At 41.1% G+C, this 13,707-nt stretch overlaps 1 protein-coding gene across 3 annotated transcripts in view; it reads left to right on the top strand.

Moving 5' to 3' along the window:
* WARS2 (tryptophanyl tRNA synthetase 2, mitochondrial) overlaps positions 1–12,761 on the top strand; it is an 87,637-nt gene extending 74,876 nt beyond the window's left edge. For 2 of the 3 annotated variants that reach the window (XM_021716459.1, XM_021716458.1), the window contains 3 exons: positions 388–473; positions 8,589–8,707; positions 10,657–11,365. In XM_021716459.1, coding sequence (XP_021572134.1) covers positions 388–473; positions 8,589–8,707; positions 10,657–11,105 — 654 coding nt within the window. In that variant the 3' untranslated portion in view covers positions 11,106–11,365. Of the gene's footprint in view, positions 1–387; positions 474–8,588; positions 8,708–10,656; positions 11,366–12,697 lie in introns of those variants that run through there. The other variant, XM_008065901.2, reaches the window with a different exon arrangement.
* Positions 12,762–13,707: the final 946 nt, after the last annotated feature.

The following is a 13,707-nucleotide window of genomic DNA, read 5'->3' as shown; positions in this document are numbered from 1 at the left end:
AATAGGGCTTTTGATGTTAATACTTTTTTTTTACGTGTTAATTTGTAGAAATTTAATTTCACAATAACGTAGTACCTTATCTGTGAAATCTGAAATTTATTTGACTAGGAACCTGGAAAACTCTTACATTCTTACTTTAATAAAATGAGTAAGAAATAACGGCAGGATCCTTTAAAGGGGCATTGGCAAAATAGATTCACCTTGTCCCTGACTAAGCATGAAGACAAGCCTACTCAAAACGGCTTGAGTTGCTCACAGGAACTGAGATACGATGTTGTTGCAAGTGGCTTCAGATCACACTTTGCCAGCTTTTGCAGTTTCTCGATTGAGCCGTATGGTCAGGTTTGAGTCAGATTTCTTGCCCTCCTCTCTTTTCCCCTCCCGCAGGCGAAGACTGCCAAGCAGAAGCACGACGGGACAGTGGGTCTGCTCACGTACCCGGTACTCCAAGCAGCTGACATTCTGCTGTACAAGTAAGACGAGAGTCCATCCCTGGTCTTATACACATGCGACATGACAAGCGAGTGTTTTAACCTATCTGACAAAGATTTGGTCCATGGGCTAGGGCCACAGGAAGGATCAGATATGTCAGTCAGTTTCTATGAACTCCTCAGTAGCAGGTACTAAATTATAGAAGTATGTTTCCAAGAGAAACTAGTAATATAGAGAGCTAAGATTGCAATATCACTTATTATGTGTCAGAGACCGTCATAAGTGCCTTGCATACAATAATCCTCATGAGAACCTTCTAAAGTTTGCATTATCATCATCCCCATTTTACAGACGAGGAAACTGAGGCGCACAGTGATTAGTCGTGTGCCTAAAGCCATGTAGCTAGCAAGAATTGGAGCCAGGACTTGAGTCCAGGCAGTTTGAGGACAAGGACTGTGTTCTTAGTCACTATGCCATGTATGTTTCCCAAGTAATAGTTAAACTTCAAGTGTTTTAAATGTTGATTTCTTGTATGATCTAGTCTCTAAAGCAATGCTGTTCAGTAGAACTGGCTATTGATTAGGGAAATGTTCTGTTTGTGCTTTCTAATACTGTAGCCACTGGCCACAGGTGGCTCTTCAACACTTGAAATGTTGCCATGGAACTTAATTTTAAATTTTATTTCATTTTGTTTATTTTAAATTTAAATAGCTACCTGTGGCTAGTGGTGACTGTATTAGACCTACAGGTTGAAAGCAAGTTTTTATTTTATTTTTATTTATTTATTTATTTTTTTGAGTTGAAGTCTCACTCTGTCACCCAGACTGGAGTGCAGTGGCCGCTCCCGGCCACCGCAGCCTCAACCTGCTGGGTTCCGGCGATCCTTCCGCCTCAGCCTTCCAAGTAGCTGAAACTACAGGCGTGCACTACCACACCTGGCTAGTTTCTGATTTATTATAGAGATGAGGTCTCGCCAAGTTGCCCAGGCGGGTCTCGAATCTGCGGGCTCAGGCAATCCACTCACCTTGGCCTCCCAAAGCGTGAGATTACAGGCTGAGCCACCGAGCTGCCAAGAGCAAGTTTTTAACCATGATGCAGGGTAACTATACTTTTCCTGGCCCCATAATCCATCCACTCAGCTATTGGTACCACTTAAAGCCTCCGAAAAATACTACTGAGCATGCAGACCCCTGCACTCTCTGTGCTGCTGATCAGGGCTTCCCATCTCATCCTTCTCCCAGTCCTTTCCTGTCATTCCCTCATCAATCTCCCTTGGCCCCAGTTTGGGCTTCAAGAGATAAAGCCTTTCATTCGGCAGACACTTATAGCCTTAGTCATGCTACTATAAAATCTTCTGGGAAAAAAGAAATTCCTCCACTGTTTTTACACCCCGTTTCCCTAAAAGCCATGATTCTTCCCTTGGAGAACTAGAATTCTTTGCATGTAAGTCCAATACTAGCATGGAGATGACAGTATGCATTTATGATGGAAACAACCGGAAGAGCAGCTGCTTAACTCTACAAATAGGGAATGTCCATGAACACATGCAGTCTACGTTTAATTCTGATTAAAACTTGTAAGATTGTCTGTTTGTTGTATTAACTTGAATGCTTGGTTCTTGATACAATTTTTGATTTGTAATAAATGACTTGATTTATTTGGGGGAAGTCTAGAACACTTTTCTCTAGTTGATAGCAAATAAAAGTCTAATAAAAGTGTTAATAATGCATTTCCTAGTGAAGTAGGATATTTCCTTTAAAAGGTTTTATGAAGAAACTTGATTTTCTCACCTGTAAAATGGGAACAATTATTCTGCACAGTATTACTAGAGGATTAAAATGAATTATGATCCAGGAAATACTGTGATTAGGAGGTGCTACTTGATTATGATTGAGGATGATTATATCTTTGAGGATCACAATCTGATGCCTAATTTTGTTTTCAAGGCCTGCTTCTTTATAGAACCAAAGTCTAGCTGAGTGCAGTGGCAGGCACCTGTAGTTGTCCCAGCTACTTGAGAGACTGAGACCAGAGGCTCACTTGAGCCCAGAAGTTCACGTTTAACTTGGGCAAGGTAGCTGAAGAGACCTCATCGCTGAAAAGAACCAAAGACCGAGACTTTTCAAAACCAGAAAAAAAAGACACACATTTTCTTTAACAGTTCAAGAGCTGTACTGGAAGAGTCCTCTGAGCTCAGAGCTGCAAAAAGGATAAATTTTAGCAAGAATGAATGCCCTTCTTATGATACCATGGAGCGCAGAGTGGAAAGGAGTGTTAAAGAGTCTCTTCTTTCATTCTCTTGCTTTTAAGTGTAGCCCAGAAAGATTAAGCAACTTGTCCAAAGTTGTGTAGCCAGTCAGTGGACAGTGGAAAGTCAGGGCATGATTATGGGTCTACAGCACTTTTTCTGCTTATGTACATTTTTTCATCTGTCTGGCTATGTTTCCTCCCAAGTGCAGAAATTCAGAATTGTTTGATAATAAGTGGCAGAGGCAAGACTCAAACCCATGCCTGACTGAATACAATGATGTAGCCTGTGCCACTGTGTTCTCTGTAACAGGGATCAAATACTGAGAGTGTTTGTAATTTTTGTCTGGTTTTGTTTGTTTCACATATTTCTGGATTTTGAAAAAAGGTCATAGCCAGAATGCCGACGAAGATTTGAATTTTAAAGATAGACAGGCAGGAGGGTAGACTGAAGGATGGACAAAACATTTGTGTGTGGCCACTTCATAAAATGATGATGTACGCCAGATACAGATTTAGTGTTTGCTGTTGTCAAGATCATTATTAGCATGAGTGGCATGCTGGGCCAGAGAACAATCACAGGTAAAGAAATGGAAGAGGAGCCTTCCAAGTAAATTTACAAAAGATTTATATAGCTGTTTTGGCAGAACTTGTATAAGAAACCCAGGAATCAAGAACTGAGACCATCTTTAGCTGGAGAGTATGATTAGCAGATATTTGAAGAAAGAAAAAATAATACTCAAAAGTAGCAGGTGTTTACAGCTTTTATTGTGTATCTATATTATTTTTCTGAATGCCTAATTTCAGATAGCTGACTATAAATTAAGTAAATATTTCTCCTTTCTCTTTCTGTGTCTACGTATATATGTGTGTGTGCATACATGTGTTTTTGTATACATTTCTTTATACACACAAATATATACAAAGGCACACACATACATCTATAATTTGTATTAACATGCAACAGCTGTTTGTCAAATACCCGCAGTGCCACTGACTCAGAAAAAGGCACCATGCATGGCCTTGAGGGGAAGGAAAGGACAGTCTTGAGATGTTGAGCATCGTCTGCCAGGCATCATCCTAGCTGCTACACACACATTATCCATTCACGCCTCACAGCAGCTTTGTAAAACAGGTTATGGGTATTGTCCCCATCTCACAAATAAAGAAATGAAGTTTCAGAGAGGTACCCCTAATTCTGCTCAAATAGACATGAGAGTGAGTACCTGAGCTAATCAGGTTCTTTTCTCAAGGATTTGAGAAACATGAGAAGAGGATAAGAAGACCATGAAAACAAAAGCTAAAATGACAGAAAAATAAGGCAACAAAAGCCTCAAGAAACCGAGTAAGCAGAAATCAAACCAAACCAAAACCAAAAAGCATAGAGAGTAAACTCATTGGTCAGAAACTTCAGGCTGGTGGAATCAGTGAAGAGGTGTTAGACTACTGCCAGTAAGGACAATTGAAAATAAGCTTTTTGAGAGCTTTTTCTAAAAATTTTAGTGTTCCTAAAGCTGCTTTGGAGACTTCTAGTCCTTGAACTCCATTCATTCTTCATGAGGCCAGTCTAGTCTGGATTTGTCTGAGACCCTAGAAGCTGTAAAGTTCTGCAGTCTGCTCATATCCACATATTCACCCACCTTACCTAAGCAATAATTTATTCTCTCTCTCTTTCCATTTTTCCTCTACTGGGCAAGTGCATACACTAAACCAGAACCCTACTGAAAGGCAGTCTGAGAAATGTAGTTTCTAGGCTGCTAGCCCTGAAAATCAGGAGATAAGTGGAAGGAAGCCAATAGTACTGAGATGTCAACAGACAATCCAGTACAGTCTTTAAAAAGTAATGAGAACCTGCTTGTATATTTTAAGGACACAGTGAACTTTACATGACTTACTCTTTTGAAAAAGAATTGATTAAAATATAGAGAATGTATTTTAGGAGAACAAGAATATCTGGGGCAATCTATTCAGAGGCTATTTCACTAGTCGAATTTGGACCATGATAGTGACAATGAAGACAAAGAGAAGTAGACAAATGTAAGACATTTTTTGACAAAACTGACAGGACTTGGATGTTTATGGGAGGAAGGTGTCAGGGATGACTCCACATTTCTTATTGTTTTGGGTTTGGTTTTTTTTTTTTTTTTTCCTGAGTCAGGGTCTCACTCTGTTGCCCAGACTGGAGTGCAGTAGCTTGATCATGGTTCATTGCAGTGTCAAACTCCCGCCTTAGCCCCTGAGAAGCTGGAGCTACAGGTGCATGCTGACATGCCTGGCTAATTCTTTGTAGAGACCAGGTCTCGCTGTGTTGCCTAGGCTGGTCTCCAGCTCCAGCAATCCTCTTTACTTGGCCTTTCAAAGTGCTGGGATTACAGACAGGTGCGATCCACTGTGCCTGGCTCATGACCCCACATTTCTTATGTTTTGGGTTTGGTTTTTTTTTTTTCCCCCTGAGTCAGGGTCTCACTCTGTTGCCCAGACTGGAGTGCAGTAGCTTGATCATGGTTCATTGCAGTGTCAAACTCCCGCCTCAGCCCCTGAAAAGCTGGAGCTACAGGTGCATGCTGGCACGCCTGGCTAATACTTTGTAGAGACCAGGTCTCGCTGTGTTGCCTAGGCTGGTCTCCAGCTCCAACAATCCTCTTTACTTGGCCTTTCAAAGTGCTGGGATTACAGACAGGCATGATCCACCGTGCCTGGCTCATGACCCCACATTTCTGGCTTTTGCAACAGGTTTGATAATGTTGCCGTGCACTGAGACCGGGGATAACAAAAGAGTATTCGCCAGAAGAATTTATAGCTTCATTTGCTGTTATCTTTCCTTCTGCAGGCCTTAAATCTCTAGAACTTAAAACCCATCATTATATCTCTCACAGTATAGCACCAGGCCTTTCACATCGTGGGTCTTCAATAAGTAACCGCTGAATTAAAAAGTCATTATAGCATATCAAAGAAACCACCAATGATGAGGAATCCGTCCTTTACAACAGGAAAACAGCACCACACTCCAGCCCCAGCCAGGCCAGTAAAAGGCAGCAGCACTGAAATCTTACAAACATGGCCAACAAAGAAGAGAAAAAAATAGTAATAATAAGAGAACAAATCTCTGTGAACAGATATATGTAAGTGATGATTATTCATCTGGACACTAATTCTGCCAGAGGGGTGGGGTGGATCTCAAGCAAATGTAGATGCAGAGAGGAACTAAGCGAAAGAAAAATGGTTTAGTCACCAGAGAAGAAGATCAGAGGCATTATTATGTGACAGAAGTTATAACAATCAAAATTATGAAAGACTTTTGTTTTATGTTGTGTCTAAGAAAGCACAGTCAGGGTGAGTGAAAAAAAAGAAAGAAAATAGAAGGCATTAATATGGATATCATTATGTAGGGTATACATTTTAAAAGCGCAGCACTGCATTATTTGAAGTGAGGGGAAGACTGAAGAGAGAGGGGGAAATGTGAAGAGCATAAGCGCCGCAAGTGAGGAGACGCCAAGACAGGCTGAATTAACATGCAGTGTGAACTCAGTGGATGAGTGGAGCGGCCGAGATAAGTGACAGGAGGCGAAAGGAGCAGCGGGAGCAGGGGGCAGAGACGAGAAGCCAACACACCGAAATCAGATGAGAACCCAAGCGGAGCAAGAGGCCAGGTGAAAAAAATTAAAATTGCTCAACTCCTTTGTGAAAAAGCGAAGCCCCACAGAATTGTGGGAAAAGAGGCAAGGGCCCGACATCAGGGCAAGATGCGTGCGGAGTCATTATGAAAACTAAATGTGTTTTCTGTTTAGTTTGGTTGCTTTGTGAATCTGGAACCATTCTGACATGTGGAAATACTCATTTTGATGTGCTTAAAGTGTATTGATTATGGTAATTGTTTTTTCTGTGTTAGTTGCAGTCCATTGTGATTTCCTGTGGGCTACTGTAATTGCTTTTTAACCTGCTCTGTGGGCTCATTTGGTCTGGGGCGTCAAGGTGACCCCTGCATGTCAGCCTCACTATACTTACAAGACAGAAGCAGCACAGTCCACTCAAGGGAGAGAAATTTACAAAGGTGGGGCAGGTGTTTGTGCATCTCAGCGAGGAACACCATGCAGGGCTGTGGGTGCTGAGGAGAGCATGAGAAGGAGCGTTTTTGTTTTGACCACTCCCGAGCCAGTGGCTTTCTGTTCCAGTCTGTGAGGAAGACAGCAATGGAGGTGACCCTCACAGTCGTCTTGCGGAGTTTCCCACATTCGTTTACCAACCTTAGGAGAGAACCCATCTCTGGATCCACTGCCATGGTCCTTGCATTTTGCCTTTCCATTCATTGTTCTGTCCTGTTTTCCTTACATGAAAAGAGCCCCCAGCATTCCTGTAGCATACCATCTGTATTTTTGGGTTACTTGCCAGATATGTGAATTGTCAGTTTCAAGTACGGCTTCTGCCCATGTCAGGATGGCTGCCCAGGTCTATGCCTGTCTGGGATTATGCATTGATATCTGTGTGAGTGGTGTGTCAGCTATGAAAAAGGCAAATGATCCTTTTTGAAACAAGTCGCAGTATATACCTCATCCAGGTTCCTCATTTGTCCTTCATCATGTCAGATATTAAATATATACCAATAGCCAGCATTTATTGCGCTCTCACTGCCAAGCCCTATGCTTGGGAATCCTTGAACAGCCATATGAGGTAAACACCATTATGAACCCCACTTTACAGAGGAAATGAAGGCTTAGAAACTTCCTAAGGAAACCTGCTTATAACTCACCCCTTCTTTCACAGAAGCAGCATTAAACATCCTGGATCAAGAAATGTCAGCACTTTATTACTTGTGTTATCAAATACAAGTTAGCCAGCCAAGCCTTAAATATTTAAAAGTGCCTGTTTTACCCCACAATATACTTTATACTTCAGTATAAAGTTTTCCTCATCAAGACTTCTCTATAATGCTTAATTCTTCCCTTTTGGTGTATCACACCGTGATCTGACACTGCAAACTTTTTATGTGGGATTAAAACCATTATAAGTAGTTCCCGGTATGTACTCTGATTTTTTTGTTTTGCATCTTCATTTTTTAATCAGATAAAATATTACAGATAAAATTCGGATCTCTTCTGTTCCTTTCCTCAGACCCATTTCCCTCCCGCTTTCTCTAGAAGCAGCTTTGATTATGAATTTTGGGAGGAACTTCCAGTATGTTTTTATACTTATTATTACAGACATATGCATCTATAAACAATATGTAGCATTTTCAAATGTACTTTTAATATTGACATAAGTGGCAATACATGTTTTTTGCAACTTGATTTTTTCATCCCATGTTGGTTTTGAGATTTGTCTACAATGCACTTATACCTTTTGTTTATTTAAGTTCCCCGTAGCGTATTAATTGTCCTGTGATTACAATTTACTTGAGAATGAAAAAGTACATTTCAAAAGAATTTGTGCTTTGCCCTGTGTAACAGGGAGGAGAAACTCTTGCCTAAAAGGCTTTCTGCCACCTTTGATTTGAGGAGTGGGGTGGGGTGTATTTCAAGTGTGAGCCACAGCTCTGAGGTAAAAAGCATCTGGTTAAGGCTGAGCTAATACGTGCTGACTGGGTGAGGGAATGAGGAGTGGTTTTAAAATACAATTATGCAAAGAGCATGTGCTATTTAGAATCCCATTTGTCCCTCCCAGCAAGATCCTGTCATGCTGGTGTTGATGGCTGTATTCTTCTGCTATGGAAGAAACACAACTAGAGTAGACAAAGATCTCTTTGGCATTTGTCTGATATAAAGATAAAGACTTGGTCTCTACGTTCCCTCTGCAGTTGGTGAACATTTGTTGAACACCCACAGTGAAACAGGCACGGGAAATGCAGCTGCTTGCGATATCATTTCCGTCTAAGAAGGAGCCTTACTCCTTTTTCTCTCTGTCTTTTATTAAAGGTCCACACACGTTCCTGTCGGGGAGGATCAAGTCCAGCACATGGAACTGGTTCAGGATCTGGCACGAGGTTTCAACACGAAGTATGGGGAGTTCTTTCCGGTGCCCAAGTCCATTCTAAGTAAGCAGCAAATGTATGATTGTTGCATCGGGACATATTTGGAAGAGCGCACTGGATAAAAGATAGGGGCTTAGAACTTTCTTAGGACTCCAGTCAGTTTTCACGTGGTCAGGCTGTAGGATTTGTAACCAGAAACCTCATTGCTTTTCTGTATCGTAGAACAAGTGGACCATGCTGGGTTATTGAGGAAGACAACTAAAAACAGTTGAAGAAGTATAAGAGAGGCCAAAATTTTAAAATAACATTTTTATTTATAGAATATCATATAATTTACAAAATTATATAAACAGATGTCCTTGCCTTATGATGGGATTACATCCTGATAAACTGCTCATAAATTGACAATATCATAAACTGAAAATGTATTTAATACACCTAATCTACTGAATATCACAGCTTAGCGCAGCCAACCTTAAATGTGCTCAGAACACTTACATCAACATGTTGAGTATCTCATACGATTTACTGAATAATGAAAGTGAAAAGCAGAATGTTTGTGTGGGTACTTGAAGTGTGGTTTCTACTGAGTGGGCATTGCTTTTGTAACATCGTAAACTTGAAAAATTGTGAGTCAGACCATCACAGGTTGGGAACCAATACACAACAGAGAAATGATAATCCTTATATTCTGTTTTCTTAATGAACAACTGAGATGGAATGAGCAGTCCACCTACTGAATCTGAAATGTCGACTTGAGCCTTCGAGTCAGTGCTAGTCTGGCATCTTCTTGTGGAAAGAAGCTGTAAATCTCTATCAAAGTTTTGGTAGCAATGTAAACTTGTGGCAGGGGCAGAGATCACTGAACCTAACCACTGTCCATCTTTATTAAGCTGACAGCATTGTAAAGGAGTATAACATGTGCCTAGTGTTAATTTAGAAACGTAAGGCAGGCATACATTTTTAAGCTATTCCAACAGTTTACACATAAATTAAGGGTGCCCTTTTGCATTGAAATCAACCTTCTTTTAGCAATGAGTAATATTTTAGTGTTTTAGCTTATTATTTTATCTATTTTAATTTTATATGCTTCTGTACTAGCCATAAAATAGGTAATTATTAATAACACTGGTTTATTAAGCACAGCTTAACATCTTGATTCTATCAGAGCAATAAACAGGTCACTTTCTCCCGTGTGTGTGTGTGTGTGTGTGTGTATGTGTTGGTATATATTCTTGTAATCTTGGGTAAAGAAATGGAAAGATTGTCACAGATTGTTAAAATTGGTTGAGGGTGGTGGGGGTCGATGGCTCAGCCTGTCATCCCAGCACTTTGGGAGACCGAGGTGAGTGGATTGCCTGAGCCTGCGGGTTCTAGACAAGCCCGGGCAACTTGGTGAGACCTCGTCTCTACAATAAAATAAAAATAGCCGGACGTGATAGCGCATGTCTGTAGTTCTAGCTACTTGGAAGGCTGAGACAGAAGGATTGCTGGAGCCCAGCAGCTCAACGCTGGGGTGGCCATGAGCGTGCGTGTCACTGCGCTACTCCAGCCTGGGCGAAGGAGTGAGATTCCGACTCAAAAAAAAAAATTGGTTGGGACCTGGAAGGGCAGGGGTCGTGTACAGGGGGTAACTGGTAGAGAAAAGCAGAGAGAGGAAAGAAATAAACAGTTCTTTCTAAAAAAGTAAAAACAGAATGATGACACAATTTCATTTGTTTAAGATTATACATTTTTAAGTGGATATATGCATTAAAAGATGCCTGAAAAAATCAACAAAATGTTAACAGTATTTCAGATGGTCTTTGCTTTCTCTCTCTCTCTCTCTCTCTCTCTCTGTGTGTGTGTATATATATAGCATGAACTTTTTCACAATGTGTTTACTATTTGTATAATCAGTTAAAAGTAATTGTCACTTGGTATTCTTGGGGTTTTTAAGATCTAGAGAGTGACATTCTTGGTGTTTGTTTTGTTTTTGTTTTTCATGTGTGTGTGTTGGTGTTTTTACATAGCATCAATGAAGAAGGTAAAATCCCTTCGTGATCCTTCTGCCAAAATGTCAAAATCAGACCCTGACAAACTGGCCACCGTCCGAATAACAGACAGCCCAGAGGAGATAGTGCAGAAATTCCGCAAGGCTGTGACAGACTTCACCTCAGAGGTCACCTACGACCCGGCCAGCCGGGAGGGCGTCTCCAACATGGTGGCCATCCATGCGGCAGTGACTGGGCTCACCGTGGAGGAAGTGGTACAGCATAGCATAGGCCTGGACACAGCTCACTACAAGCTGATGGTGGCAGATGCTGTGATTGAGAAATTTGCTCCAATTAAGAGTGAAATTAAAAAACTGAAGATGGACCAGGACCATTTAGAGAAGGTTTTACAAGCTGGGTCTGCAAAAGCCAAAGAATTAGCATACCCTGTGTGCCAGGAGGTGAAGAAATTGGTGGGGTTTCTATAGGAAGTTTCAGTGAATCCTAAAAAGGCCTGTGTGTCTTACAGTCTGTGCACTCCGCTAAAGGCGGCTTTCCTCAAAAGCAAAGAGTTACGGTTTGGGGACATTTAATTTGGTATTTGTTATGGTTGGTTATCGGCTTCATTTGATGACTAATGCTGTGTAGCTCTCAAGTAGAACAGTGTTCTAAACCCCATCAGCAGAGTGCTGCGACCAGAAAAAAAACAAAACATTAAAGAAGGCATAGCTGTATGAATTTCCAATTATTTGAGGCTCACTCCTTGATCTACACAATTGTGATTGAGGTAAGCAGTCATTTGGGCAATGGGTTATCATTTGTGCTTCTCTCTGGAGTACTTAAAAGGTGCTCACTTTGTCTGTGCCACCCCTTTTAAAAATCACTGCTACAGGTCTTAGACCTATTAATTATTGAGATGTCCTTTGATCTCATTTGTATTCAAATCTCATAGCAATAAGTTCATTTGTCACTGAGACGGTGCCTGCTGTAATGTACTTAAGCTTCTTAACTTACTTTCCAAGAGACCACACCAACTGTTCCAGCAAGTATTTGTCTGTGTCTTAATTCAGAGCTACAGGGTGTGATCTTCTAAGAAGGCTGCATTATTTCAGCCTGATTTATTGTTCAAGAGCCCAACTCCCTGAATTTTTGACCCTTCCTTGTCTTCCCTTCAGCTGGGTCTCACCAACCCCCTGTGAACTGTGTAGGAGAATGGTTGCCATTTTACACACGAGGAAAACGAAGCTCAGGAGTACAGTTAGCCGGTGCAGTTTCACTCAGTAAGATGCAAATCCAGGAATAAAACCCTTACTCCTTATTCCTAAGAGTAGTGCTTTTCTCATCAACGCAAGACCCCGAAAGGCAGCATGTTTGAACCTCTAAACATTCTCATTTTGCAAGTGGCTCTTGGAAATACAGGACCTAAGCTACTGATTTTGCTGATGTCAGGAACTTAGCCAATAGCTGCCTACTTTAGATCTGGAGTCACCCAAACTTGGTCACATTTCCCCCTCAAAATCTCCAAGTCAAGTCCCTGGTTCTGTCTTCTATGCTTATTGCAGAGACACTTTAAAATGTTTTCTGCCCGACAAAATCGTAGTGAGACCTGACAAGTCAGATATTCCCAATGAGAGGGAGCTTCCCATCTTGCATCTCCCTCAGTGTTTCTAAGTAATCATAACTCCTTTCCCACACCTGAAAAATGAAAATAAGAATTCTAACTTACATACCAGGACCTGTTAGCAAGACTGATTTTGTGACCGAAATTTCTTGTGAAGTTTTTTGCAAATGAGTGCCATTTATACATACATGACTAGTATGTTGGATAAATAATTTTTGCTCATGTTTCCTAAGAGAAGGGAGTGGTTCTTGTATCAGGACAGATATAAATCCAAAAAACCACAACACACTTCATTCCAGAATCCAAATCAAAAGACCCTTTTAAAGATTCTTGGAACTAGCCTGGATCATGTGAAAAGGAAACATTTGCCTCTTGGCTCTTATCTTGAAATGGGATGTCTATAGTCCGTAGAGTCTCTTTGAGCATATTTCATACAAAGATTTTTTTTCTCTTTCAAAGGAAACTTTGAAAGGGTTATAAATAGTAGAAAATAACAAAGTTAAAGGTAGATCTATCAAACCAATTGTCTGTTTGTCAGTCTGTGTAGTTTTTACCCCCTTACAATACCTTTCCTCCAAAGAACCAAAGACATTATGGAGATAATCTTAGAGGGGAAAAACATAAACTGTGTTAACTTGTGTTAACACCAGTCTGTGCATGGTAAGGTTGGATTTGTATGCATCCTGTTGTTATTTTCTCAAAGTGACCCACATGCTCAAGTCCAAAAGTGGCCTATAATGATTGCCCAATGTATTAGGATTCTCCAGAGAAACAGAGCCAATAGGATATACACAGAGACACCTAAGAGAGGATTTATTGTGGGAACTGGCTCACATGATCATGGAGGCTAAGGACTCCCATTATATGCTCTCTGCAAGCTGGGGAACCTGGAAGCCTGGTGGTATAATTCAGAGTGAAAGCCTGAGAAGCAGGAATGCCAATATGAAACTCTCAGTTCAAGGCCAAAGGTGTAAGTCTCAGAGTATGAAGTCCTGAGAACCATGAGATCCAGTGTCCCAGGGCTGAAGGAGGGTGTCCCAGCTCAAGGAAGGGACAAACTTGCCCTTCCTTTGCCTTTGTGTTCTGGTTGGGTCCTCAAGTGATTGTGTGAGACCTGCCCAACGTTGATGAGGCGGATCTTTGTACTGATTCAGTTGTCTCTTCCAGAAGCACCTTTACAGACACACCCAGTAATGCTTTACCAGTTTTCTGGGTGTCCCTTAGTCCAGTCAAGTTGACACAAAAACTTAACCACCGTACCCCATGATCTCAGGAAGTGGATAAAAGAGCCAAGGCTGGAGTTTAGATCTATCATCACATCCCGTCCACATCCACTTACCATTTACAGGCTTCCTCACAATCTTTCCAGTAGAGATGAAGAGTCAGAGAAAAGTCTGTGTCACCTCAAGAAGTGACTTTAATTCTTGTTTTTCTTTTGTTTTGTGGAAAGTTGAAGTGGGGGGAAATAT

This window comes from Carlito syrichta, unplaced genomic scaffold (assembly GCF_000164805.1).
Source record: "Carlito syrichta isolate Samal-C Ts95f unplaced genomic scaffold, Tarsius_syrichta-2.0.1 Scaffold308819, whole genome shotgun sequence".
Lineage (NCBI taxonomy): Eukaryota > Metazoa > Chordata > Mammalia > Primates > Tarsiidae > Carlito > Carlito syrichta.
This window is presented reverse-complemented; position numbering and strand designations above follow the sequence as displayed.